General features: G+C 51.4%; 1 protein-coding gene and 2 long non-coding RNA genes across 18 annotated transcripts; 2 read left to right on the top strand and 1 right to left on the bottom strand.

The window, feature by feature from the left end:
- Positions 1-520: 520 nt before the first annotated feature.
- On the bottom strand, positions 521-6,465 carry SPAG4 (sperm associated antigen 4). Of its 2 annotated transcripts, none has more exons than XM_037164511.2 (12): positions 5,885-6,465; positions 5,309-5,413; positions 4,989-5,055; positions 4,716-4,777; positions 4,449-4,492; positions 4,113-4,135; positions 3,884-3,992; positions 3,552-3,627; positions 3,262-3,377; positions 2,678-2,845; positions 1,669-1,758; positions 521-1,564 (listed from the first exon to the last, which is right to left on the bottom strand). In XM_037164511.2, exons 1-12 carry the CDS (start codon positions 6,390-6,392, stop codon positions 1,415-1,417), a joined length of 1,518 nt encoding a protein of 505 aa, XP_037020406.2. In that variant the 5' UTR covers positions 6,393-6,465; the 3' UTR covers positions 521-1,414. The 2 variants fall into 2 exon arrangements, with proteins under 2 accessions (XP_037020406.2, XP_037020407.2); XM_037164512.2 differs by having other exon boundaries at positions 5,904-5,976.
- On the top strand, positions 6,286-23,146 carry LOC119063257 (uncharacterized). Of its 12 annotated transcripts, none has more exons than XR_008392646.1 (12): positions 6,294-6,377; positions 12,129-12,184; positions 12,586-12,674; positions 14,609-14,804; positions 14,944-15,002; positions 15,119-15,221; positions 15,805-15,847; positions 15,937-16,037; positions 16,114-16,251; positions 20,914-21,041; positions 21,825-21,933; positions 22,558-23,146. It is a non-coding gene; the product is annotated as an uncharacterized LOC119063257 (long non-coding RNA). The 12 variants fall into 12 exon arrangements; XR_008392643.1 differs by having other exon boundaries at positions 6,309-6,393; XR_008392647.1 differs by lacking the exon at positions 12,129-12,184 and having other exon boundaries at positions 6,286-6,377.
- A 141-nt stretch (positions 23,147-23,287) lies between these two features.
- On the top strand, positions 23,288-26,499 carry LOC128625768 (uncharacterized). 4 transcript variants are annotated; one of them, XR_008392654.1, is made up of 7 exons: positions 23,288-23,350; positions 24,159-24,254; positions 24,550-24,702; positions 24,921-25,058; positions 25,392-25,902; positions 25,982-26,082; positions 26,185-26,499. It is a non-coding gene; the product is annotated as an uncharacterized LOC128625768 (long non-coding RNA). The 4 variants fall into 4 exon arrangements; XR_008392652.1 differs by having other exon boundaries at positions 24,604-24,702; positions 24,921-25,902; XR_008392651.1 differs by having other exon boundaries at positions 24,921-25,902.
- The last annotated feature ends 1,438 nt before the right edge of the window (positions 26,500-27,937 follow it).

Raw genomic sequence — 27,937 nt, 5'->3', positions numbered from 1 at the left:
ACTATTTTCAGATTTTTCTTTTTCAAAAAAGGTTTTACTTATTTTTTTTAGAGAGAGGGGAAGGGAAGGAGAAAGGGAGGGAGAGAAACACTGATCAGTTAGTTGCCTCTGGTAGGCTCCCCTACTGGGAATTGAACCCACAACCCAGGTATGTGCCCTAACTGGGAATGGAACCGGCACCTTTCTCTTCAGGTGATGACGCCCACCCAACTGAGACACAGGTCAGGGCTTCAGTGTTTCCTTTATAAGCAACAGTGTGATGAATGTTCTTAAAAGTGTTACTTTGATTACATCTACATTTTCTTTGGATCCACTCTTAGAGGTGGAACTGCAATGATTAAACCGTATACAAGTTTTAAGGCTTTTGGTTCCTATTGTGAAACTGCTCTCCAGAAGTGTTAAGAGTTCGTTTCTAATTCTAGGCTTCGAGACCACTTGAGAAGACCTTTTTCCTTTGTCTTCAAATTATAAAAGTAAAACCCACAACATTTAGCAGATGGATTTGTGCTTCATTCCCACACATACTCAGCATTCCACTTCCTAAAGTAACCACTGTAACCACTGTTAATAAGTGTGCATATTCTTTCAAAATATGAACACACTGGGAAGGATCTTAACAGCCAAGATGTTGACTGTATCTTTGCTCATTCTGGTCCCCTTTTCTACCCTCTGTCCAGGTAGAATCCATTAATCCTTTAATGACCATCTCCTCCATCTTTTATTCCTCCAATTCTGCTTTTTTAGTGAAGAATTATTGGATCAGTAAATGAATTACCCTGTGTCCTGGCGCATCCTCTTTTGTACCAGGTACCTTGAGGACAGAGACTGGTGAGCCATCTCTACTGTGCCTGGCATAGAGTTGGGTACTTGAGGTCTCATAGAAGACAACCTGAGTAGAGGCTCCCAGGCCTGCATCAGTTCTGACTCAAAGGCTTCGTAGAGTTTCTTAAGCTTCAGTTATTATAGAGTTTGTCTCATGAAAAGGGACTCCCAGAGGCTGGAAGTGGGAATTGAGGTTCACAAGCATGGCTTCCCACTGACTGGCTGCTCTGCAGTTAAAAGAGTGGCTTCCGGAGTCAAAAAGGTGGGCTTGGGCCCTGCTGTGACTCTTACCCACTAGCAACATGACCTTGAGCAAGTTTCCTGATCTGAGTAGTTTCCCTCTCTGTGAGTGTGACAATTAGTTAGGTACTGTGTGTAATGTCCAGAATACCATCTCTTCCACATGGAAGCCCTTCATAATATGAACTCTGCTACTGTACTGATCTGGACTTCTCCAAGAGAAGAGGGTACACTGGGAGGTAACCCCCTAATCACACTCATATACCAAAGACAACCAGAGCCTCCAACAGACCCTCCAGCGCTGATCAGCTTCTTTCAGCACAGACCTCCACTCTTTTAACAATCAGCATGTTTAATTGGGCTCCCCTGTGCCACTGTCCCCTGCTTCCTCTGAGATTCTCATGCCGTGGGCTCGGACTCGATACAAGCACGTGTAATGGGGGTGGCCCCAGTTGCTTAGAATCTGGATCTTCACCTTGGGAAAGGCAGCTGGGGGTTCATTCTGGGGAGACCAGTGGATCATGGGAAGTCAAGGGCTGCCTTTCTCCCCCATCTTCTCTCACTGTCCCACTCCCTTCGCACTCTCATCCCCAGAGACAAACACACCTGTAGGTGGAAAGTCTGAATCTCAGATTTCTCCACGTCGAAGGTGAATTTTCCCAAGAAAACTTCAGTTTCATCATCAACCTGGAGGCCCTGGTAGGTGAAAGTGAATTGAGGAACAGTGAGGCACAGGTGGAGGAGGGAGAAAGCAGTTTTGTTGAGGACCTACTCTGTGTTCAGTAGCTGTATGCATGCTCTTTGTTTTTTGTTTTCTAAAACTTATTTTTTAGAGAGAAGGGACAGGAAGGAGAATGAAAGGGAGAGAAACATATCTATCAGTTGCTTCTCGAATGCCCCCAACTGGGGACCTGGTCTGCAACCCAAGCATGTGTCCTGAGCCACACCAGCCAGGGCTCATTTGTTTTTTTGGTGTTAGAAAAGTGTTGTGTGCAATGAGGGCTCAAAGAGGGCTTTGGTCCCACCGCACCCCCCCCCCCCCCCATCCCAGGTCTCAGGGCACTCTGAGGCCCCGTCCCTCAGGGATGCTCACTTAAGATTTTGGTCCCAAGGGCCAACAGAAGCCCCGCCCCCAGTCTTAGGTCCCGGTTGGACCCTCCTGCTAACACTGAGGCCACGCCCCCTCAGTGATGCCCAATCACAGGATTTTCTCTCTAGTTCACCCATCACAGTATCTTAGTGCCTCCCCTCTTCACTCCATAGGCCCCGCCCCTCAGGAGGAGCACATTTTAGTCTGGCCAGTTGTTAGCTGTGCGACCTTGGGCGAGTAAGGTCCCCTATCTGAGCATTACTTTCCCGATCTGTGAAGGGGAGTAGTGCTAGGTTGTGTGAATGCAAGGAAATAATCCATGTAAAGTATTCAGCACAGAGCGCTCAATAATCCGTAACTAATATTTGAATGTGATTATAATTAGAACCTATGGCAGCTCTGACAGACAAGTGGTGATATCTCCATTTTATAGATGCACAAGCGAGACTCAGTGGCACCAGTTTTCATGAGTGCCTGGTGCTCTAAGCAAAATACCCCCACCTCCTTGGCCTCAATCCCACTCACGTAGACTGTGAAATCGCGGGGAGCGCTATTGGCTCCCCCGGTGTGTGCCACGCTGGGAGGTGGATGCTGCAGGGTGACGTCACTCAGCTGCACTCGACCTGGCAGCCGGATCACCACCTGGCCCTGGTCGCCCTCGAAAGCCCAGCAATTCCCAGGGAACACATCTGGCTGCAAGCGGACCAAGAGTCCATCAGAACTCGGGGATACAGCGACTTTGCCCTTCTCCAGCCCTGGCACCGGTTCACATTGCGCCCCATCAGCCCCCACTCACACCTCTGCCCGGCCAACCTCTTTTCACCTCCACCGTGTTTCGCTAGGTTCAGTCCTCCACCTCCATCCAGCCCGGGCCCCTGCCTAGACAGATCCCTCCCGAGACCCCAGTCCCTAGCATGGCCAGGTTCCTCCAGCAACAAGAGCCTCAGTCCAGCTAAACCAGGTTCCGCTTTCAGCCAGGTGCTTTCCGGCCCATCACGTTGCTGCCTGGCGCCACGCCCTCAGCCCACCTAGGTCCCACCTCCAGGGAGCTACGTGTTTTTTCCCCCAGAGTCCCGCCCCTGGCCCCTCTGATCCGGTTCCAGGCCCACCTCCAGGATAACTGTGGGTGGCCGCGCGTAGTTCCAGAAGCTGAAGCGATTCCAGAAGTAGGCAGTGTTCGCGTCCTCGTAGTCACGGGAAGTCTTCTCTAGATCAATGGAGGCTCCTGGAACAGAGGAGAAGCCACGGCTCAGGGACTCCTAGACCTGACCGACAGCTGGGTCAGGGTCTGCCTGAGGTCGGACTCCGGGTCGGTCGTATGCATAGGGCTGTCTCTATCAATGCCTGCGTCTCTTTCCGTGTGTCAGTGGCTCAGTCCCTCAGTGTCTACGGGTCTTACCCACAGAGCTCAGCGCGTAGTCGGGTTTTCGCACAAAGTCCTCATTCAACCTCTGGAAAACGAGCTTGGCCACTCTCTGAAAAGTAGGAGGACCGAGCTTGTGGGCTGGTTTTAAGGGGGGGGGGCTGGTGTCCGGGGATGGGCTTTGTGGCCCCAAAAGAAATCCCGAAGTTGAGGCTCTGGGACAGGGCTTTAAGACTCAGGATCCGGGGAGCGGGACTTCGAAAGGGGTTTCCAAGTGCGAGGACTGTGCAGTGGGCGGAGCCCCTGGACTCCCCTGGGGCCGGGCTGTGGGAACAGGGTTCCTGAGAGCAGGATGCGGCGGAGCTCACCTCGCTGTTGGCTGCGCGAACGCTGGACATCTGCTTGTGGAGTTTATCCAGCTCAACCTGGAGCTGCTGCAGCTGCTGCCCCTGGGTGCGCACGCGCTCGTGGTACTCGCTGCAGGCGGGAGGTTGGCACAGTGTGCTTAGCGCCCTGTTCCCCGGACACTTCCCGTAATCTGCTCCACCGGAGCACCTGTGAGTCCCCCAATTCCACCCCCCAGATGCCATCTTTCACCTTAGAGTCAGTATCTCAGGTTCCTATTGGAGGGAGGAAAGAACAAAATACAGCGCTGCTCAGTTCCCCCCACCCCCGTCCCACCTTGTCCCACTTGAGCCTGAGAGCAGGCAGACTCAAAGGGCCTTCCTTTTGAGGACTGCCACCCCCTCTCCTGACCTCCCAGGACCCTCAGAGACCCTCCAGCACCTCTGGACACAATTTCTCAGAAACCTATTTATATCCAGTCCTTCCAGCACTGTTTCCTCCCCCCAACGGCCCACAGGGGACACCCTGCAAGCTCCAGTTTCATAGCCTGCCAACCACATACCCCAGGACACAGACCCCCAGACTCACATTCTCCAAAGGAGGGACCAGGTACAGGAGACCCCACCAGAGTGCTGGAGAAAGAAGGGGGTGGTCTCAGGGGAAGAGAGTGGAAGAGGATTTTCCCTGGCATAAAGGACAGTGAAGGAGAAGTCTTGAGGGATTTGAGTTTGAGAGGGGGCTACAGGGCTCTGAAGGGGACTGCGGAGAGCTGAAGGGGCAGAGTGGGCTGAGGGGTATAGGAGAAAATGTGCCTGGTTTGGCTCCAAAGAACTCAGGAATTCACCACCCTCTCACCTGTCAGAAAGAGGCTCAGCAAGGATACAGCCGTGAGCAGGAAGCGGATGGAACAGACCTCTCTAAAAAACCGGAGGGAGGCTGAGGCCCGGGGATCCTAGAGAACTCCACAGCCCCACCCCAGGCTCCCAGATCCAGCAGCCCCTGCCAACCCGACTCAGCTAGGTGTGACTCAGCTAGGTGTGAATCGGTTCAAGCCCCAGCAGGGTCAGGCCCCGCTCCCCACCTTCTCCAAAGAGCAACCCCTGGGGCTCCCCCTTTCCTCCCGCTGACCTGTACACACTGACCAGCATGTCTCCTAGCAGGGATAAAAACACGCTCAGCACCTGGAAAAATAGGTCTGAGGAGAAGAGAAGGGGCTCAGCGACAGGACTACAGCTTAAAGAGGGGTAGAGATGAAGAGGGGCCAAAAGAATTAGATGGGGCAAAGAGAGTGAGTTTAGGCTCAAGGAAGGTGGGTTGGGCACAGAGAAGGGACTGCAGACTCAGGCATGGGGCGGGGGAGGCTGAGAACCGAGGGTCTCAGAGATGAGACTGAATTCGGGAAGAGAAGCTGGAGAGTTAGAAGGGATCTGGTCTAGCCTGGCCCATACTCAGGAAGCTCTTGAATACTCGCTGGGACTGCATCTCCTGCCTCAGATTCAGGGCCGAGAGAAGGTCGAACTGCTCCTCAGAGACAACAGGAGAGCCAGCCGGTTCTGCGGGAGCCCAAGGGCTCCATTGTGGCCTTGCGCACCGCAGACCCCCTCTATCCCCGGGACCAGGCCTCACGTTCTCCAGCCCAGAAGCAGGGTAGCCTCTCACAGGCTTTGGTCCAACGCACCCCCCCGCCCCATCCCAGGTCTCAGGCCACTCAAGGATGCTCACTTAAGATTTTGGTCCCAAGGGCCAACGGAAGCCCCGCCCCCAGTCTTAGGTCCCGGTTGGGCACTGGTCCCGTGTTAGCCCCTCCTGCTAACTGAGGCCACGCCCCCTCAATGATGCCCAATCACAGGATTGTGTCTCCAGTTCATCTATCACTGGATCTTACTTAGTGCCTCTCCCTCTTCACTCCATAGGCCCCGCCCCTTAGGAGGAGCCCAGATTCCACTTCATCCCGGCTCCTCGCCCGGCCCAGTCCCTATGCCCGCCCCCTCCCTCCGCTGACCCAGGTTCGACCCCGCCCGCACCCGAGGCCCCGCCCCTCACGGTAGCCGCGCCACCGGTGGTCGGCACTTTGTGGCTCCGCTGCGCCGGCTTCTGCCGAGAGCTTCCGTCCCATGCGGTTCCTCCGGGCAATCCTGAGCTCAAGACGGGCTCACCGTAGCTCGAGCCCTCGGCTCTTCTGCCCTCGGGCTCCCCGGGCCCCGGCCCACCTGACCGGTGGCCGCTGGTGTCCCCCGAGGTAGTGCTCACTGAGCTGTTGCTGTTGTCGCTGTAGAAGTTGGACGCGTGCTTGTACGGGGACGCGGCCGAGCCTGGGCGGGGGCTCCGCCGCATCCTGAGTCTGGGCTGGCCCCTCACGGACGCCAAAGTCGCCGCCGCCAAGACCCTCGGCCTTCCCTCAGCCGAGCGGGCCGCCGGGACCCCACGAGCCTGCGCGTAGCCGGCGGGCCCCACCGCCGGACCCAGCCCTCTCTTCGGATTCTGAACCCAGCTGCTGACGTCACAGAGGAGACCACGGTATCCGCGGAACATCGTGAGCGAGGGTCACAGAACTAGTCGTGACGTTACTGGGAGCCATGGCCGTCTCCTTCTTTCTCTTGTTAGAGCAAGCAGTGACGTCACAGCACTTTTCCAGAATACCCTATTTAAAACTGCACTGGGCTAAAAAGAATTTTTTTTAATTTATTATTTTTAAAATATTTTATTTATTTATTTTTAGAGAGAGGGGAAGGGAAGGAGAAAGAGTGGGAGAGAAACATCAATGTGTGGTTGCCTCTCTTGAGTCCCCTGCTGGGAACTGGCCTACAACCCAGGCATGTGCCCTGACTGGGAATCAACCGAGATACTCTGGTTCACAGGCCCCGCGTTCAATCCACTGAGCTACGCCAGCCAGGGTTTAATTTATTTTTTTATTGATTATGCCATTACAGTTGTTCTATTCCCCCCTTCATTCCCTTCCACCCTACCCCCCCATCCCCACCATTACCCCCCTTTAGTTTATGACCATGTGTCTCAAGTTCTTTAGATTCTATATTTCCCATACTATTCTTGCCCCCCCATCTGTTTTCTATCTACTGTCTGTGCTACTTATTTTCTGTGCCTTCTCTCCCCTTCTCCTCCTCCCACTCCCCTATTGCTAACCCTCCTTGAGATCTTCATTTCTATGTTTCTGCTCCTGATCTAGCTGTCCTTTTAGTTTGCTTTTGTTTTAGGTGTGGTTGTTAATAACTGTGAGTTTGCTGTCCTTTCACTGTTCATGTTTCTTTAACTTCTTTTTCTTAGATAAGTCCCTTTAACATTTCATATAATAAGGGCTTGGTGATGATGAACTCCTTGAATTTGATCTTATGTGAGAAGCACTTTATCTGCCCTTCCATTCTAAATGAAAGTTTTGCTGGATAGAGCAATCTTGGTTGTAGGTCTTTGGATTTCATGACTTGGAATACCTCTTTCCAGCCCCTTCTTGCCTGTAAGGTCTCTTTTGAGAAATCGGCTGACAGTCTAATAGGAACTCCTTTGTAGGTGACTGTCCCCTTAGCTCTTGCTGCTTCTAGGATTCTCTCCTTCATTTTAATCTTGGCTAATGTAATGATGATGTGCCTTGGTGTGTTTCTTGGGTCCAACTTCTTTGGGACTCTCTGGCTTCCTGGATTTCCTGGAAGTCTATTTCCTTTGCCAGATTGGGGAAATTCTCCTTTATTATTTGTTCAAATAAGTTTTCCACTCATGGCTGTTCCTCTTCCCCTTCTGGTACCCCTATAATTCGGATGCTGGAGCGTTTAAAGATGTCCTGGAGGTTCCTAAGACTCTCCTAATTTTTTTGAATTCTTGCTTCTTGACTCTTTTCTGTTTGGCCATTATTTGCTTTCTTCTGGTCCACTCCATTGATTTGAGTCCCAGTTTCCTTTTCATCGCTATTGGTGTCCTGTGCAATTCCATTCATTTCAATTAGTTTCGCCTTCATATGTTTCTCTAATTTGTGGCTATAATCAGCCAGTTCTGTGAGGATCCTGATGATCAGTGTTTTAAACTGTGCGTCTGAGAGTTTTGCTATTTCTTCATCGCTTAGATTTATAGGCTCTGGGGCTTTGAGATCTTCTTGAGCCATTTTTGGTCTGTTCTCGCCCGTTAAATATGAGGAGCGGAGCCTTGGACTCTCAGGTCGCTATATGTGGGGGTGCGGTCAGAGCGGGGAACTGGCGACCTCCTCTGCTGTTTCTCACAGCTGGGTGAGGAGCAGAGTCTTAGGTGGTTCACCAGGGTGGGGCCACTCCGGTCGCTGGGTTATGATGCTGTATGTGGAGGCAGGGTCAGAGCGGGGAAATGGCGACGCCCTCTGCTGCCGCTCGCCATGGGGCCTGCTCAGTCCCGTAGTCTCACCGCCTGCTCCCTGGCTGTTTCCCCGTGGTCGCTCGCTGAGTCACTTACTAGGTCCAACCCTGTGCATGGGTTCTGCACGCCCAAGTCCGTCTGACCGAGTTTTTCTGTGCAACCCCGCTCCGACAGCTGCTGGTTTCGCCCCTCTTACCGGTCAGGCTGAAGAATTTGTTGTTATCAGACTTCCGAAAAGTTCAATTTTCTGTGTTCTGGCTGTGTTTTCTGTTGCTAATATTTAGTTGTCTCTAAACTTGGTTGTGAGAGAAGGCACAGCGTCTCCACCTATGCCTCCATCTTGGCGGAAGTCTAAAAAGAATTTCTATCCCTCTACGTCCTCTGGCACATTAGATAAGCCTAGCATGTAATAGGCTCTCAAATATTGTGAATGAATGTGTTAAGGAAAAGCGAGTTCCCCTGGATGGTGTGGCTCCATTGGTTGGAGGGTCATCCTGTAAACTGAAGGGGGTTTGATGTCAAGTCACCTCACGTGCCTGGGTTGTGGGTTCGGTCCCAGTCGTTTCTCTCTCACATCGAGGTTTCTCACCTTCTCTCTCTTTCCCTTCCCCTCTCTCTAAAATCAATAAACATGTCCTTGGGTGAAGATTAAAAAAACGGGGGGGGGGCAGGAAACGGGTCACCCAGGGCACTTCTAAAATAAACATTTGGTCTCTTTTGCTCTGCAAGCCCATCACACCCCTCCTCTTATCCTAGTCATCAGTCCTGAGAACTCTGATATCAAGATCTGTGGATCCCTCTCTCAGATCACCAGGGGTCTGTGGGGTGAGAATTCAGTACCCACCAACTGCTCATACCCACAGTCAAACCAATCACTGAGTCTTCAAGAATAGAATGGGAACTCACAGATGTTAACAACCAAGAGACCAGAGGTTCACAGACTCCTGTGCGACAGCATACCAGTGCAGCAGATAGAAATTCAGGTTCCCAGGCATACCTTGCATTTCTGGAGTGGGTGCAGAAATGTGCATTTTTAACGACCACATTGTATCATCTTTTTAAAAAAGAGTTTATTTATTTATTTTTAGAGAGAAGGAATGGAGGGAGAAAGAGAAACATCAATGTGTGGTCACCTCTTAGGTGGCCCCCACTGGGGACCTGGCCAAAAACCCAGGCATGTGCCCTGACTGGGAATTGAGCCAGTGACCCCTTAGTTCACAGACCGCGCTCAATCCACTGAGCTACAGCAGCCAGGGCCACATTGTATAATCTTGATTAAGGACCACACTTTGAAAAGCTATTCATGGCATCCTGTGCACATTAAACAGCTAGGCAAATAGGTCCAGAGAGAGGAAAGGGTGTTCCTAAAACCACATAAAGGGTGATAAAGATTAGAATTCCAAAACCCAGTATTTTTTTCTGCCATATCCCATCCTCTTTGGGATGTCAGAAAGTGAAAGTGGCTGTTCTTAGGGGCGTTGAAGTCTAGGGAGAACCTGCCAGGCTGGGTTCCAGCCCAGAGCGGAGGCACCTCCATTAGGTTCCAGAATAGTCGCATCTATACTTTGCTTGATTAGATGCCACAGAACTCAGGAAAATAGGAAAGGGAAAGTCCAAGGCATTGCAAGAGGAGAATTCTGGTCCTCCCTCTGCCTTCCTTTGGGTCTCAGTGTCCCCATCTCTCCAATGGGGAGGTGAAGTCCTCCCCCAACATTTGGAGGCCTTGAGGTCCAACTTGAAACTTGTTTAGAAACAGAACAATCCATACCACTTATCTGGGACCAAAAAACACATTTGAGTACCTAATGCCTGGGAAATAAGTAGAACAGGGCTTTCTAGTCCCACTATTGAGAAGAAGCTGACACACGAGAAGGGACCATATCTGACGAAACGCCACACAGCGAGGCCCCAGCTCCTCTGACCGCCTAATCTTATCTGCTCTAATTGTCTGATACATTCCTTATACACGGGCCAAACTGAAAAACCACAGGTTCAGGAACACACCCTGCATTACTCCCCACTGCCTGAATTTCTGTCTCCTCTCAACTCTTGTCCCCAAAGCTTTTTTTTTTTTAATATTAAATTTTATTTAGTTACTTTTCAAGTACATTTTTTAAATCTATTTCTCCCATAGCTTATTTTGTTTTATTAAAGATTTTATTTATTTTTTTAGAGATAGTGGGAGGTAAGGAAGAGAGGGAGAGAAACATTAATGTGCAAGAGAAACATTGATCTGTTGCCCCTCGCACGACTCCAGCTCACAACCAAAGCATGTGCCCTGACCAGGAATCAAACTGGCAACCTTTCAGCTTGCAGGGAAGCACTCAATTCACTGAGCTCAATCTAAATGCCCCTCTGGGCTCCACCCTCCAAGGAACCCAGCCTGACTCGTTTCTGTCCTGATGGCGATTGCAGTCTTTCTAGGCTTCGTTTGATGTTGGAGTCCACAAAGGTGCTGAAAGACACCATGTCTGGCTCATCTCTGGCTGCAGGGTGGCTGCGGAATCATTCTTTCAGGGTATCACAGCACAAGCCCTGCACATGGGAGTTGCCATTAAATAGAATGATTCCACGGATGGCCATGAAATACACTCAGCACACAGTTATTATCACCCATGGGTCCAGACTGCAAAATACATTCCTTCCTTCATACATTCAGTAAAAGTACTACACATCTGTTAAAAGATTATTAACCTAACCTAGGAGTTCTGTGTCCAGAAAAATGCACATGTGCTCAATATTTTGCCAAGAATTTTAAGGGTTTACTGATTCCCTTGAGCCCATCTCTGGTCCCGTTATTAATCCCAAGGTAAGGACCTCTGGCTTCTGGTTAAGAAATTAGTTTGGGCTCTGGCTGGTGTGGCTCAGTGGACTGAGTGCCAGCCTGCAAACCAGTCACCAGTTGGATTCCCAGTCAGGTCACATGCCTGGGTTGCAGGCCAGATCCCCAGAAGGGGGCATGTGAGAGGCACCCACACATCACTATTTCCCTCTCCCCTTCCCCTCTCTCTAAAAACAAATAAATAAAATCTTTTCCTTCAAAAAAAAAAGAAGTTTTTTTGAACACTTGTTATGTGCAAGTTAGGGACGTATTCGATCTAAATATGTTGAGTGCCCACAGTACTAATGCTGGGGGATATGGGATTCATTTATTAATCCACCCATTTACTCGGCTAATGTTATGAGGGTCTACAATGTAACCAGACCCTGAGCTGGGCATTGAGGACAGAAATGGTGAACAAGGAACCCCATGAGGCCCATGCCCTTAAGTCCTCATAGGCTAGCTGGACCAAACAGACATGCTATCCTCAATCCTTGCCTCCACCCCACCAGACCCCAGCTCCCACCCCACAAGAATGCAGGATGTGCAGGATGAAGGCCAAAAGTGGTACAGGCAGGGAAGACCGAGCTAACCACAGGGACCTTACCCCCATCTCTTACCCCTCCAACTCCTTCCCCTGCTGCTGTTTGTGTGTTTGACTAAAGGGCAGGCATTGCCGAACCTGCTGGGTGAGGCCCGTGATTCAGAGGTGATTCAGATGTGCGAGCAGGTGGGCAGGAGGGCAGGCAGGCAGAGGCAGAGCTAGGACAATGACTCTGACTGTGTGTGTGCGGCGACTGACAGGGCTGCCGGGCACCGATGACTGACAAGTGAGGCTCAGCTTTCGGGGTGAGGCTTGCAGGGGTGCTCTAAGGACTTTTCAAACTAGGGGACTCTGGTTCCTACATTCCCAAGGCCCCCGACCCTATCCTTAGGTATCTCTACAGCCTGTTCCCTTATCCACCAGCCAAATATCTCCAATTCTCTGCCTCCTTCTCTCCCCATTATCTACCTTTCTTTAAGGTGAGTCCAGGGGGGCTGGACTCTGGGCTGAGGATTTTGAAGGGGAGGGTCATGGGGAAGTACTGATAAAGGCTAGATTCAATTCTGAGCAGGTTCCACCCAGAAAACAAGGAGAATTCACTGTGGCCAAGAAGCAGATATTGGTGAGGTCAGTGGATTTGGGTCCTGGATGAGGAGAAGCTGATCTGCGCCCCATCTAAGTCCATCCTGGGGTGGGGGGGCTCATTCCCAGCTTTTGAGAGACATAGTCTCAGGAGGTGGGGTCAGTCTCAGGCTCGAGAGGTCGGACCCAGTTTAAGACAAGTCAGAATCAAGACGGGGGGGTGGTTATGATTGGGGGTTCTTGATTGGTCGTTATCCCAGATCAGCCCTAATTTGGCATCAACCTCGTGTGGAGGGTGTGGGGGGTGGTTCCAGGTTTGAAAGATCAGTCATAGGGTTAGTTCCAAGTTTGGATGGTTGGCTCCTATTTCGGGCTTGGAAACAGGCTCTGGACCGGGGGTCAGGTCATCCCAGCGTTGGGTGTCACAAAGTTCCTTCTATCCCCAGCTGTTCCGTTGGCCACACTCTGGGGCCCCACTGGCTGGAGAGTGTCTGTCGGTGCAGGTGGTTAACTGCAGCCGTGTGTTCAGCCCCAGGTGAGTAGGCCTGGGGAGCCAAGGATGCAGGTGGGGCTGGGGGCGGCTTGGGGCCATTCCCCAGGTCACTCTTCTTTTTGCTCTGTGCAACACCCCTAGGTCTCTGGGGACCCTGGTGATCTCCTTGCAGCAGCTGCAGAGTGTTGGGCATCTGGTGCTGCACCAGGCCCTAGTAGATAAGAATCTGCAAGTGTCCCCAGTGAGTTCCACCAGCCTCCAGCCTGCCACTCCCAAGCTTGAGAGTCCCTCTAACTAGAAGGTTAGATATCTCAGAGGGGAAAACCTCGACCTAGACGGGAGTGGTAACAAGGCCCCCCAGCCAGGGCTCCTTCCATTACAGCCCCTGCTGAAGCCCCACATGGGCCAAGGACCAGGTTCACCTCTGAGGGCCCGGGGTGTTCCCCGGGAATCAACCCGGTGACCCTTTAGTCTGTAGGCTGACACTGAATCCACTGAGCCACAGCAGCCAGGGCTAACCACATAGTTTTAAAGTTTGCAGTTACTCAGCTCTGTCATTGTATCATGCAAACATTCATAGACAACAAGTAAATGAATATGACTGTGTTCCAATAAAACGTGGCCAATAAATTACTTTGGCCACTTTTTACTTCTTGTATTTTGGGATTTTGTTGTTAGGTGCATATACGTTTATAGTTATTACCTTCCTGATGAATTAACCTGTTTATCATTATAATGTCCCTCTTTTTCTCCAGTAAGATTTTCTTTCTTAATATCTGTTTTGTCTGACAGTGCAGCTACTCCTGTTCTCTGTGGTCACTGTCTGCCGTATCTTCCCCATCCTTTTACTTCCAACCCACATGTGTCTTTTTAAAGAATGTCTCTTGGACAGCATGTAACCTGCATCTTTAAAAAACTCCAGTTGACAGTCTCTGCCCTTTGATCAGAGTATGTAACAGTCACTTCTGATGTTATTTTTTAGACGGTTGGGTTTACAGCGACCATTTTGCAATTTGTTTTCTATTGGTCTCATGGTTTTTTCCTCCTTTGCTACCTTCTTTGGTATTAGATAGATAGTTATTAGTATACTTCTCTAACTCCCTTGTTGATTTTTTTACTTGGTTGTTGCTCTGGGGATTACAATATGCATACTGACTTTTTACAATATACTTAAGATTAATATTAATTTAGGTACAGTAAAATATAGAAAATTTTCTTCATTATAGCTCCATCCCCTCCACCCTCCTTCATGCTATAATTGTCACGTACATGTAAAATAAGCCCAGCAATGCAGTATTATGATTTTGTTTCCCTCCCTTATGATTTCTCGATAGATATGGAATTTGTGGGTTAAAGGGGATACATACTTTTAGGGTTCTAAATTTATATTAGCAAATTGGAAATTGGTTCTTTTTTTTATGGAGCATTGGTTTTTTTTACATAATAGCATAACAATAAGCACCTTATGTTTTTTTTTAAGAGTTCTTTTTTAAGATTTTATTTATTTATCTTTAGAGGGGAAGGGAAGGAGAGAGGGAGAGAAACATCAATATATGGTTGCCTCTAGTGCGTCCTCTGCTGGGAACTGTCCTGCAGGGAACTGGCTTGCAACCCAGGCATGTGCCCTGACTGGGAATTGAACCGCGATCCTCTGGTTCGCAGACCTGCGCTCAATCCACTGAGCTATACCAGCCAGGGCTGCACCTTATGTTTTTGATAACACCTTGTAGGTTCCAAAATCCTTTTGCATCCCTTATGTCATTTGATATAACAGTCTTTCAACTCCAAGATCATGTCTCTTTTTTAGCTGGGAAACAGGCTTAGAAGGCAATGACTTACCAGGTGATGCAATGAGCCTGTGGCAGAGCTGGGCTGAAAATACAGGTTTACATATAGGGTTTTGCATCTGTCTCTGCCACTGCCTCTCCCACCTCCCCAGGTCTTTGGAGACACAGGTCCTCTCTCTCCACCCCTAGGACTTGCCGGAGCAGCCTTACCTGCAGCCCCCACTCAGCATCCTAGTAACTGAACGCCAGGCCTTTGGCCGCACAGTGCTCGTGGGTTCCCATATTGTCCCCCACATGATGCGATTTACACTCCAGGGTCAGAAGGATACCCCCAAGGAGGAAGGAGAAGAGGAGACAGGGGACGTCGTACCCAAGGAACTTGAAGGTAAAGGCCTTTCTCTTAGGGGCTACCAGACCAAAGCCCCTCTGGTTCCAGGCTGAGATGGCTCCTGGAGACCCTCCGGTAGGGCATGGAGTCTGACTTCTACTCACCTGCCCTGCTGGTCTCATTTCTGCTCTCCCAGGAAGGAAGCCCCTGGATCCCTCATTGGTTGAAGCAGGAATGTCCAGACGGCTCCTGAAGGTGATGGGTTATGGGAGATGTGTGGAGGAGGGCTTGGCAGGGCTGGGGATGGCACGGGGGTAGGACTGCTGAATTCCCTCTTCCTCGGGCTCCTCTGAAGAAGCTCCCACTGACAGGCCTTCCGGACCAAGGCCCAGAGCTGGAGGAGGACGTCCCAGATCCTGAAGAGCTCGACTGGTGGTCCAGGACTACGCATCGCTGCGGGAGCTCCAGGGGCAGGTGGAGGCAGAGGAGGGAAAAGGGCAAGAGGAAGGGTCTCTTTGAACGTGGGGTTCACAGCTCTTCATCACAACCATCTTTTCTCAGCTTTGGTTCTAGAGTCTTGGGACTATCAACTCCGTTAGGTAGAGATGCGCTGTCGGGCAGAAATCTCATGTGAGCCACACGCGTAGTTTTAGCTTTTTTAGGAGCCGTCTTAAAAAAAAATAAAAGGAGGCAGGTGAAATGAATTCTAATACCATATTTTATTGGACCTAATATATGTAAAAATCATTTTGGGAAGTAACTCATGATGAGAAATTGTACATTATTGTTCTACACAAAGCCTTGAACCTGGTGTGCATCTTACATTGACAGCAGGTCTCGGTTCAGACCAGTAGCCCCGTTTCAAGTTGTCCCGTGGGCACGGGTAGCGGGGGTCACTGTCTCAGCCAGCACAGGACTCGGGGCTAAACTAAAGCCTCAGAAATGCAAGTAGCTGACCCAGCTGGAACCTGAACTAAAGTTTCCCAACTGCCAGAAAAAGGGGAGATTGAGAAGGTGAGAGTTGGGGAAGAATTTCTGACCTGACCTTTGATTTCAGTCCAAGTTCAACGAGGATGAAATGGATGATCCTGGGGATTTAGGTAAGCAGTTTGGCTTTCCTACTCTTGCTCTCGGTCCCCCCTCATCCCCCCACACCAACATTTCTAACTGGGGCGGTCTGTGTTCCCAGATGGGGTCAACCTCACTTCTGTGGATGCGGAAGCCCAAGACCAGGGCAAGGCTGAAGTCAAAGGCTCCATGTCCCTGAAAAAAGCAATCGCCACTCTGAAGGTGACCGGGTGTTGGGGAGAGGGGATTCTGCTTGTATTCTGGACGTTGGGCCATCACCGAGGCCCTTGCCTTTCAGATCTACAGTAGCTCCCTGAAGGAAGAGTTTAACTACTTTGAAGACTGGCTGACCATGTTTCCCCGGTATCGAGGGCAAGGGGGTCAGGATGCAGATGGAGAGGAAGAAGGGTCTGGTCACCTACTGAGCAAGTTTAAGGTGTGTTTGAAGAAGGAATGAAGGGGGACCAGGAACTACAGATGGGGATCTGGGAGGAAGATTCTCTTGCCAGGGCCTGTCTATCCTCCCTTCCCTCCAGGGCTCCTTCCTCATTTACCCTGAATCAGAGGCAGGGTCATTCTCTGAGCCCCAAATCTCCCCGGGGATCCCACAAAAGTGGCCCATCAAGCTTTTGGTCAGAGTGTCTGTGGTAAGGGTGAGTATCCATCAGCCCCGTACGCCTCCAGCAAAGGAGACATACGTGAAACCTACAGACCGAAGGGTCTGGAGGAAGGATCTGGAGGAAGTCTCAGAGATCAGGGTCCATCCACCTTCTTCATTTTCAGGTGGAGAATCTTAGGCACAGAGTTAAGAGACTCCCCAGGGTCACAAAGCTCGCTCAGGGCAGCACCAGATGTTAGAGCTGAGGTCTCCTGCCTCCTTGTTCATAGTTCTAGTCCCATAGAGTGGGGTGTAGAATTCCAGGAAGAGCACAGCCTTGAATTCCAAGCTTCCTGGTGGCTTGTTGTCACGTGTCTTGTACAGGGCCTTCCGCTGCCGCAGTCCCACGCAGCACGCAGCACACAGCACACAGCAGGGTCCTGAGGTTAATGCTATCTCAGGGAACCAGAGGAATGAGGGGGCTTGCTCTGCCCCTTCACTCCCAGAGCCAGAACAGATGCTGTACTTTTATCTGGTTTAAATATAGGGATTCTGACTAAGATGTGATTTTGAAACATGTCCTGTGGCGTCGTTCTACCACAACCTAAGAATCTTAGTGCATAAAGACACAACAGGAGTCATCTTGGTCTGAGATGACTTCCTGCTATAATGTACTGGGAAATGCTAGATCAGCAATCTTTTAAGTAACTGATAAGCTCTTAAGAAAGGGAATTCTCAGTGGGCCCTAGATAAAGAGGCCACAGGAATCACAAGCCCTGAAGCTCAGTTTGTCTCAAGAGGCTGTGCCCATGCCTGGACCCCAAGCCATGGGTTCTCATAGCCTGTCCAAGGTGGGAGCCACAGCCAAGACCCTTGCAGGAAGCAGCACCCAGGAAGGGCTCTGCTCTCAGTGAAGGTGGGTGCGGGGAGGCCCACTCGGTGGGAGAAGAGCCTGTGAGGTCCGTCTCAGCCTCCATCCCAGCTGAGGGAGATGGAGGAAAGTGTCTTCCCAGAGAATTTACTGTTCAAGTTTTGTCCTCACATTGATTTAAGACTTGAGTCGATATTATCTATTTAGTCCAGAAAACTCAAAGCTGAGAGATTGCCTCGACTGGTCCCGAATCAGGCCTCACTCACATGGTCCATAGATTTGGATAAGCAAATTTACAAAGTCCTGAATTATAAAGTATATAAGAAAACAATCTACTAGGAAAAAATTGTCAGGAGAAAAAAAAAACCCACAAAGGAGAAATAAACCTTTAAGGGCTTTGATGTTAAAATTTTTGAATGTTAGAAATGGAAAACAACTGTTTAAACTATTTCACTAGCAGGGAACAAGAGGCTATCAAAAGTGACTTGGGAGTCTTGAAAATAATCAAATAAAATTTCTAAAAATGGAAGACTATTTTTAGAGAGAGGGGAAGGGAGGAAGAGAAACATCAATGTGTGGTTGCCTCTCACACCCCTAATGGGGGAGGGGGTGCAGCTGGGTAATCATGGCAATTAGTTGTAAATCAGGAGGTTTCTGGCTAATAGTACAGCTTCAGTTTGTGTGGGTGAGGTTTATCTTTGGATTCAGGGTCCAGGTTCTCCAGTCTGGTGTGTCCTGTTCATTTAAGTTCCTAAAACACCTGCGGGGGTGGGGGGTGCTTGTAGTAACCTCTGCGGCTCTGAGAGTGGGGGCTCAGAGGAGCACCAGTTAATTATGCCTGACAAGTCCGTTCAAATACTGCAGTTCGATTGAACTACCTACAGCAACATGTGTCAATGAGGATAAATCTCCCAGCTCGAATCCGAATGCAGTAAGCAAGTCGGATGATTCCCAGTTTGTGGAACGTGGCACCAGTGGGGCATTTCCCCTTTGTCTTCCTGAAGATCATTCCAAAGCAAAAAGAACAAACGAAAAACCCAGCTTTCAGTGATGGTGAAATCAGGATGCTCTTTAAAACTGCAAACCACCAGCAAGGCTGGAAGAGCTTCCGAGGGCTGTGCAGACGCAGTTGTGTGCGTGGGGGTGGGGACATGTGGGCATCACTCGGGCAGCAGAGTCTGTTCTCAGAGGGGAAGCTTTTAACCCTCAGAGCACTGAGGATTAAAGCCTGCAGTGCTCACGGAAAGCTAAAAGTGCGGGATGAAACTTTGAAAGCATTGTTAAAAATGCAGTGCTGAGTTCTAAGAAAGTAAGGGATTTCAGAGGAAAAAATAAAAATCAAAGTAAAAGCCAGGAACTGTTTTTAAAATCTACCCAGGATTTAGCTCTTGTCCGTGTATGCTGAGGCCGAGGGACCAGGAGATGGTTCGCCTTTGAGAAGAGAGTCTGTCCGTCGCAGTTCTCAGGGTGGGGGAGGGGCCACGTTGCATCACCAGGGCCACTGTGGGAAGCACCGGGGTCAGTCCAGAGGGGAACGCCAGGGCCGCAGCCGTTATTGCGGTTTCCGCAGGCAAGGAAGGGCTAGGCAAGGCTAGGCAGTTTGTAAGCAGCTTTAGGATTGGCTAGTTTGAATAGTCCCTGCAGGTTCTGGGGTGGAGGGGCTGTCTTTGGTTGTCTGGGGCCTGGTTCTGGAGATGAGAGGGTGAAGGAATATCATTACTTCCTGGAATATAAGAACCAGATAAAGGAGGTGGGTTGCAGTATGGGTTCTGGATTAGTTAGTATGCAGGTAAAAGGTGCTCTGGCAGGTGCCTTGTTTGCTAACTCTAAGAATCAGCTAGCCCTGGGAGGGGTTGCCTCCCCAGGGTCAGTAAGGCCCCAGATCCTGGAGCATCGAGAATACATAAAATAAGAATATAGTTACTACAGGAACCTAGGGAGATAAGTGAGCCCTCAAGCTGGCTTTCTCTCACCAGTAGTTGGCTGTTGACCCTGGGGACAACGGTAGCTCCCTTGTGGAAGGTTGACAGGTAGTGAGGACAGAGGATAAAGCTGGCGGTTACCCCGAGAGAGGAGTGTGAGTGAAAGGCTTCATATGAAGTGGGGCCGCTAAAGCTATAGCCTCAGCATAAGGACGGACAAAACAAGGAACCTGTAAGGCAGGTGGGATACGGAGGAAACTTGTCTGACTTAACCTTGGCGCTGGTGAAGGGGAAAAAAACCCCAATAAGCATTGACGCCCACAAGCTGGTTCCAATGCAGTCCTGGGCCTGAAGTTATCCCCAAAACCTCAGCTGGAGGGTTTAAGTTAACATGGTGCAAGTTAGTAGTTTGCTCAGGAAACTGGCAAAAGTGAAAGCAAGGCCGTCTCTGCAGACCGCACCTGCAGTTCAGGATGAGTTCAACCAAACATGAGTCTGAACCAAAAGTGCCAGAAGACAAAGAAACAAGCCACCCTCAATAAGAAAGGCAAACATCACAACAGATTCAGATCCCCAGGGTCCTTGATATTGGAGTAACTAGACAGAGAATACAAAATAACTATACGTGAAATGTTTAAAGAAATAAAATAATGAATTCAAAATGAACAAGGAGCAAGACACTATTAAAAATAAACAATAAATTTGAAGGGCCAGATACAATTTTTAGAAATTAAAAGAGCAATATTTAAAACGAAAAACTCGGTGGTAGAGCAAAAGATGTGAACACTTACTTCACAAAAGAAAATCTACATAAGGCCAAGAAGCACAAGCAAAGATACTCAACATGCTTTGTCAGCAGGGAAATGAAAATGAAAACCACAATGAGCTATAATTTCACATACACTGCAATGGCTGAAATAAAATAGTTTGACAATACCAAGTGTTGGTAAAAATGTGGAGCATCTGGAACTCCCATACACTGCAGTAGGAGTGTAAAAGCCAGCAAAAAATATATTGTTGTATGTAAATTATACTCTAGTACTTTATACACGTTATGCATTTACTAAATTATGTAATTATCAAAACAGTGAAAGTAAGTGTAATACATAGAGCTTAAAAGCATACCATATGGTGTTACCTATTGCTTAGGAATCCATGTATTTGTAGTAAAAGTATGTTTACTATTTTTGTGTGTGTGTGTGTGTGTTAGTGATAAACCCCCAGTAAAGAGTTCTGGCTATGCCAGTGTTGGAAAGGGAATTAAGTCAGGTGAGGGAATTCAGGGGGCTTCCATTTGTCAGTAGTGTCTTATTGATTAAGCTGGGCACATGTGCTCATTGTATTATTCCTTTATTTAGTTAAAATTTTTAATTTTATAAGTGAACTACTAAAAAATAAAAGTCAAACAATATGGAAAGTTATAAATTGAATAATAAGCCCTTAGACATTTCCCTGCATATTTTGTTTTATTATATTTTTGTTATACTGATTTATGTGTCTTACCTATTTCACAGAGAGATGAATTATTTTATTTCAAAGAGAATAAAAGTCGTTTGGTATAACCTCTAGTTAACTCCTGGTGATGGGAGCTCTCTCCTTGGTAACTTCCTGCTTACGCTCAATCTTAAGATTAGTTTCAGCAAGGGTAGTAACCTTGGGCTATGACAATGACATTTCTCTCAGTTCCACTTCATGCTGTTCCCCTAGGCTACCAATATGGCTCCCGCGGACCCCAGCGGCAAAGCAGAACCCTATGTGGTGGTGAGCGCTGGCCGGGAGTAGCAGGACACCAAGGAGCACTACATCCCCAAGCAGCTGAACCCCATCTTTGGTGAGTGAGGCTGGGCCCGGGGTTTTGGAAACACCTTTGCCATTTGGCCCTGTGGTCCAGCTCATGCTCAGGCAGCTTATGTGCTGGTGGTGGGGCAATGGACAGAGGCTTCGGAGACCCCTGGAGCCCCTGCCCACATAAGACCACCTCCTGGGGCACAGAGGTGTCCTCAGCCATCCTCCCTGATGGCCAGGGTCCTAGAGCTCAGCGTCTCTCTGCCTGCTGAGCCAGAGCTGACCGTGGCTGTGTTTGATCATGACCTTATGGGTTCTGACGACCTCACCGGGGAGACCCACATCGACCTGGAAAACCGGTTCTACAGCTACCACAGGGCAAACTGTGGGCTGGCCTCCCAGTATGATGATGCGTGAGTCGGACAGAGCCCTCGGGAGCCATTCTTCGTCTTATGAAGACATCCAGGAGCACGTTTCCATTAGTGCCTCCAGATCCCTTGATTTCATAGACGAGGGCCTCCCGTGACCAAGACATTAGAGCTTAGTGGTCCAGACCTGGACTTGGGAATTGGGATCCTGTAACTGATGAGTCACTTTTTCTCGCTAAGCCTCAGTCTCCTCATCTGCAAAATGGAGGTAATTATATCGGTACCTCCTTCCTAGGAGTGCCTGGTATACATTTTTTCTTCCACAGTTACCATAAGTGATGACTGAGCTGTCTTCCATCAGGTTATGAGCCTGGATCCCATGTCCTCAAGGGTCCCTATCTCAGTCCTGTATCCAGCTGTGTCCATCACTGGCCCCAATGAGGCATATTCCTTTTCTGCCTGCAGGGAGGGGTACAATGCCTGGCGTGATGCGGTCTGGCCTTCACAGATCCTGGTGGGGCTGTGCCAGTGCTGGGGCCTGCCCACCCCTGAATACCGAGCCGGAGCTGTCAAGGTGGGCAGCAAGGTCTTTCTGACACCGCCTGACACCCTGCTCCCAGGTGCCAGCCCCTTTCTGCTGGGCAGTCCATAGGGAGCAAGATGGTAGAACAAGGTACGGGGGCTCCTGGGGCCCGGTCTGATGTGCTCCCCAGAGAGTCTGCCTTTTTCTGCAAACAGAGAAGGCGAGTTTGGCTGAGTAAGGACAAGGTTCTTGGATGGTAGGGAGAGAATAGTCTTTGTTGGTGAGCGTGAGATCCCCAAAGAGCCAAAGTGGACTCCTCAGAGCCATAGTTAATCACATTCCCAGAACACAGGGTGGCCCATAGGGGGTCCCATACAACAGAATGTGCTTGTGGAATTGAGCCCCGGTCTCATAAATGGCTGGTGGTCTGTGTCTAAACAGTGTGCAAAGGCTACAGCCCCTTCAACCCCACTCTCCCCCCGACTGCCAGCTTTTCACGGGCAGAAGTTGTTACGGCAGCATGCCCCACTCTGTTTTGTGGACTTGCCCCCAAGCCCGTGGACTTGGTCCACCACAGCAGCTGCCTCGGCCTGGAGCTCCTGTTGAAGGGTGAGGGGAAGAAGGGAGGAGAGTTGGGAGCTGTATGGAACCGGGATCACATCCCTCTTGTTGCAGGTAGTGGGGGCACCAAGGTGGCGAGTGAGGTCTCTGAGGAGGCCCAGGCATTTCTTGTGCTGTGGCGCTGGCACGAGATGCCAGGTCTTGGGATTCAGCTGGTACCTGAGCATGTAGAAACTCTGCCCCTCTACCATCCCGCAGCCCGGGGCTGCTGCAGGTGAGGGAGGGCTCAGCACCCAACCCCAGAGCCCCAGGGCTCCAAGCTGGCCCTGGACCCTGGGTCCCCAAGATGCCTATTCCCCAAGACCTTCACCTGGGCACTACGTTGCTGCTTCTGATTTTGGCCCCCGATCGTGGTCCCCAGCATCCCCACTCTAGTCTTGGACCTCCTACCCCCACCCTGGACTCTGGTCCTGCAGGATTCCCACCCTTGGGCCACCAAGGCTCATTCATACTTGGCACTCCCAACCTGACCCCAGGTCTCTAGGATCTGGACCTCAAAGGCACCAGACCTTACTTTGGCTCTTGACCTTCCACTCCTAGGGCCTCATCCCTGATCCCCTAACCTAACCTCAGCCTTGGATCCTCCACTTCAGACCCCACCTTCATCCTCATCACCCAAGGTCTGCCCAGCCACTCTCTCTCGATCCCAGTTCTTCTCTCTACCCCAGCAAGGCACAGCCTCTGGCCACAGGGCCGTTAGGGGAAGTGGAGACACCAGCAAGACCCTATAACCTGCTGCCACTTCACATGTGTCCCCAGGGATCTCTTCACATGTGGATTGACATCCTCCCCCCCCCCCGGGGACTGAATCACCCCCAGTTGACATCAAGCCTCGGCCGCCAATCAGGTGAGAGAGAGAGAGTCCTGGCCCCTCTTGCCACGGGGCAGGCACCTCTCAGCCTAGTGCAGCCTGGGCCCCCAGTGAAGTAGGCCGAGGCTGCCGACCCAGGCTTTTTAATTAGGTGAGCCATTAGGTCCCCCCTTTTTAAACAAGCTCTTGTGGGTCGGCTGTCTGTCATTTCCAAGTACCAATAAGCCCCCAGTGCCCTGAGCCAGTAAGAGGAGAGCTCTGTGCAGTGTGCCTGCATTTCAGAGGTTGTTAGCAATCTGTCACTTTCCACCTCTGGGCTTTGCTTTGCTTGGCGTCACTCTCAGGCAGGCTTTTGGTCTGGGGGCAAGGTGGCTTCTAATGGTGCCAGGTTTACATGTGACCAACTGGGTTACGTGAGCAGAAAAATGCACACCTCTTTTCCTGTTGGAGTCTCAGGGCTGGCTCTCGTTAGGCCAGCTTGGGTCAAACGCTGATCCCTGAACCACTCCATGTGGTTACACAGCTGCAACTGGTTGGCCAGTTCTGGGTGATGTCCTAGGTGATGGCCCCACCCCTGGAGCCAGGTAGAGGGTCTGTCTCTCCCTCTAGATTCACATAGACTGACAGTATTTGGGATGAGGGGTCACCAATGGAAAATCAGGGTGCTGTCAGTGAAGGGGGAATTGATACCGGACAAGAGAAAACCTCCAGGAGACCCCGTGACAGCCAAGGACAGGGCTATTTGGGGCAGGACCAAGAAGGTTGCAGCCCCTTCTTTTGTCCCTCAGGGGCTGTATGCTGTGTTGCCACACTGTGTGGCTTTGTCTCTTACTTCTCTCTGCAGACTGGCTTTCTCTGCCCACCTGCCCCTCCTCGGCTCCCCAGAACTTCAGCTTGCATGTCGCTTTGGCTCACCGTGGCTCCAGCTCTGCGTCTGATGGTACATGACTCAACTTTTCAGGGTCCTGATTCCAGATTTATGGGAGGGAGAACCTTGCTGGCTCGGTTGGGTCAGCAACTATCTCTGGTGCCATTGCTGTGGCTGGGGCGGTCCACAGCGGACGGGGTGGTGCACAGTGGACGGGCAGTCCACAGTGGATGGGGCGGTGCACAGTGGACGGGGCGATACTTGTCCCTCAAAGGACCACACACATGCTGATCACCCAGCGGAGGGAAAAAACAGATGCTCAGTGGTCATCAGTGGCCCTGGCCCAGGTCCCTCCTGCTTCCTGCAGCCATTCCCAGGACTCCCCTCAAGAGTGTGAACCTGCCCCCCATGCACCCCCCAGTTATGAGCTCAGAGTCATCATCTGGAACACGGGGGATGTGGTTCTGGACGCTGTGAACCCGCTCACTGGAGAGATGTCGAGCCACAGCTGGGTGAAAAGGTAGGCCTGCCAGCGGCACGGCACAGGCTGCTGAACACTGAGGTGAGGTTGCAAACTGGGGCTCGGGCCCTGGGGCCGGGCCAGAGTTCTGTCCCCTAAGCCCTCTAAGGTACCTGGAGCTGGGTGGAAGGACTGGCCCGGTGGGGGAGCCCAGGGGGAAGCTGGGTTCTGGGTTTGGCCCTGGCAGATGCACCCCCTCAGGCGGCCCTCCCCCCCAGGTCCAGCTGGGTGAAGGGGCTGGAGCACGACAGGCAGGAGACGGCCGTGCACTTCAACTCCCTGACTGGGGAGGGAACTTCAACTGGTGCTTCTCGTTCCGCTGTGACTACCTGCCCACGGAGACGGAGGAGTGGGAGGTGAGCATCCGGTGCCGCCCAGACCTTCGCGCTGGAGGAGGCGGAGTTCGGGCAGCCTGCGTGCTGGTCCTGCAGGTCTGGGACTAATACTGCATCTCCGCCAACGACTTCTTCGGTACTGGAGCCTCCCACCTCACCCTAACTCGACTTCTGCCCTCATTGCCCTGCCTCCTGGCCCTTGGTTCCTTCTTCTAACGCAGTGGGATCCTGGATGTCAGCCCTAGGTCACTAACCTTTGCCGTCTGGCCGAATTACTGAACTTAGCCATGAGCACAGTGTCCGCCGTTCCTCCCCAAAGTCCCCCACTCACTCCTCTGGTTTGACCCCACTCAGGTTGCTCCGGACTCTGAGGCCACGGCCTTTGGTGCCTGTTTTAGCAATCTGGTCCTGCCCTTGACCCTGTTTCACTGGGGGCTGTGGTGAGTGGTTCATAGCTGCGTAACAACCACCACATTCTAATGATTTCTGGTGCTCTGATTTACAATCCCATGTACTGCCTCCTTCCCCGTGGCCCAAACGGACTTTGATCTCCTGCCTAACCCAGAGAGCTCTGGACTTGCAGGATCCCTCGAGCTGCAGCTACCGGACATGGTGCAGGGCACCGGGGCCAGAGCTCTGTTCTGTGTGGCTGGCCCGTGATGGGGCTGGGCCCAGGTGCAATCTGTCCCACTGCTCTCGCTACTTGCGGGGTTGGTGGCCTGTGGTGAAGCTGAAGGAGCCAGAGGACGGGAGCGGGAGCAGCAGGAGGCTCAGGCAGGAAAGAGGTGGAGGAGGAGGAGGAAGGGCCGGCCAGAAGACACAGACAGAGTTCCTCGACCCAGGAGGCAACATCTACATCCTCACGGTGGGTGTGACCAGGCCAGGGACTGGGGAGTCAGGTCTGAGTCACCTGAGAGCTCAGCCTCCGTTCCTCCCATTTCTAGGGGAAGGTGGAGGCAGAGTTTGAGCTGCTGACTGTGGAAGAGGCTGAGAAAAGGCCAGTGGGGAAGGGGCGGAAGGAGCCGGAGCCCTTGGAGAAGCCCAAGTGAGTAGGCACCTGGGGGGCCAGCCAGCACTGGAAGAGGGGGGTTTGGGAGGCTCAGGGCTCCCTCATCGTTCTGACACCACCTTCCCCAACCCTCTGCAGTCACCCAAAACCTCCTTCAACTGAATTGTGAACCTGCTGAAGACCTTCATCTTCTTCACCTGGCGCCGGTACTGGCACATCCTGCTGCTGCTGCTGGCGCTGATCATCATCTTCCTCCTCCTCGCCTTCTACACCATGCCTGGTCAGATCAGCCAGGTCATCTTCCGCCCCCTCCACCAGCCCCCTGGCCCTAACTGACCTTGGACTCTGATCCGCTAGCGCCTACCCATCTCCCATTCCTGGAAGTCCTTCCCATCAATATGAGTTACTTGAGTTCACTTCTTCGTTTGAATAAACCTTCATCTGCATCCACCACTCTGGATGCCTGAGTATGTGCTGTGAGACTCCAGGGGCAGAGAACAGAGATGTTCTTGGGTGACCTCAGATGCTGGGGACTCACTGGGCAAACAAATACACAAGGATGAAAGTGGACAAACGAACACACAAGCACGAAGGGCTGCCTGTGTGGCCCCGCCGCCGGGCAGGATGTTCAGGGCCGAGGAGGAGCCCTGGTTCCGTGTCATACCCTCCGAGCAGCCCACCTGTCGCTCCTGCCAACGTCTGGGTCCTTCTCGCCTAATCTGCTTATGGCTTCTGCCGTTCCACGACAGCTAAGCACTTCACAGACTTCGTTAATTTACCCTTCACCAACCCTCAGAGTAGCCAGACCAGTTAAGGACACTGTTGGCTCCAATTCCAGCCTGCACTGGCCTGAGCACAAGGTGAATGTTTGGGCTGGAATTACGAATTCCCAGGGTTTTGCTGGTTGGCTTCAGGTGGAGCTTGTTACAGGGTTCGGAAGCCTCTGGCTCAGCTCCGCTGTCCTCTGGGGGCAGCTCATTCACTAATGGGGAACTGCAGGGTGGCTGCAGCAACCTCCCCTCTTAAGGAGAAAGCTTTCCTGGTCCTGACAGAGCCTGGCTCACCCTGGGTCTCTGCAGCCAGGGGGATGGGATGTGTGATGGGGCCCTGCCCTGGGGCTCAGGGCTGGAGGGGGCTCCTCCCAACCACTGAGCTGGGAGTTCCTGGGTGGCCAAGAAAACACGGCTCCCCACAGCTGTCACCTGCATCATTCAGATGAGACTGGTCCCTGGATTAAATGACAGGTTCAGCATCTCACAGATTGTAAGTGATCATGTCAGGGCTGGACCTCAGGTCTGCCTGCCTCCATAGCTCACTGCCACTGCCCTCTCCCCGCGTGAGCCCCAGCACTGCCTGACACGGAACCCCCTCCCCAGAAATGACTGGGTGCACCGACCGGCTGTTAACGTCTCTGGGGAGTGGGGGAGTCTCGGGGCCTGGCTTTTTTTTTTTAAGGTTTTATTTGTTCATTTTTTAGAGAGGGGAAGATAGGGAGAAAGGGCGAGAGAAACATCGATGTATGACAGATACATCAACACATATCAATCAGTTGCCTCTCACACGCCCTCCAACCGGGGACCTGGCCCGCAACCCAGGCATGTGCCCTGACTGGGAATCAAACCAGTAATCTTGGTTCTCAGCTGCTGCTCAATCCACACCAGCCAGGGCTCGGGGCTGGGCTCTATGATGGGAAGCCCTCACTAAGTCCAGAGCTGGGGTCTGATGCTAGCCCTGCTCCAGAATGGCCACTGCTGTCCTTCAGTTCTGCCTCCACCTAGGAGACTGCACAGGACCTGGCCGGACACCCTTGGCACCAGGAGCCAGCAAGGGCTTGGCACAGACCAGGGTCAGAGATGCAGGCGACTGAACTCAGGGCGGCAGGGGCCCCAGC

Source organism: Artibeus jamaicensis, unplaced genomic scaffold, assembly GCF_021234435.1.
Source record: "Artibeus jamaicensis isolate MK-2021 breed Jamaican fruit bat unplaced genomic scaffold, CSHL_Jam_final contig_685, whole genome shotgun sequence".
NCBI classification, from domain to species: Eukaryota; Metazoa; Chordata; class Mammalia; order Chiroptera; family Phyllostomidae; genus Artibeus; species Artibeus jamaicensis.
This window is presented reverse-complemented; position numbering and strand designations above follow the sequence as displayed.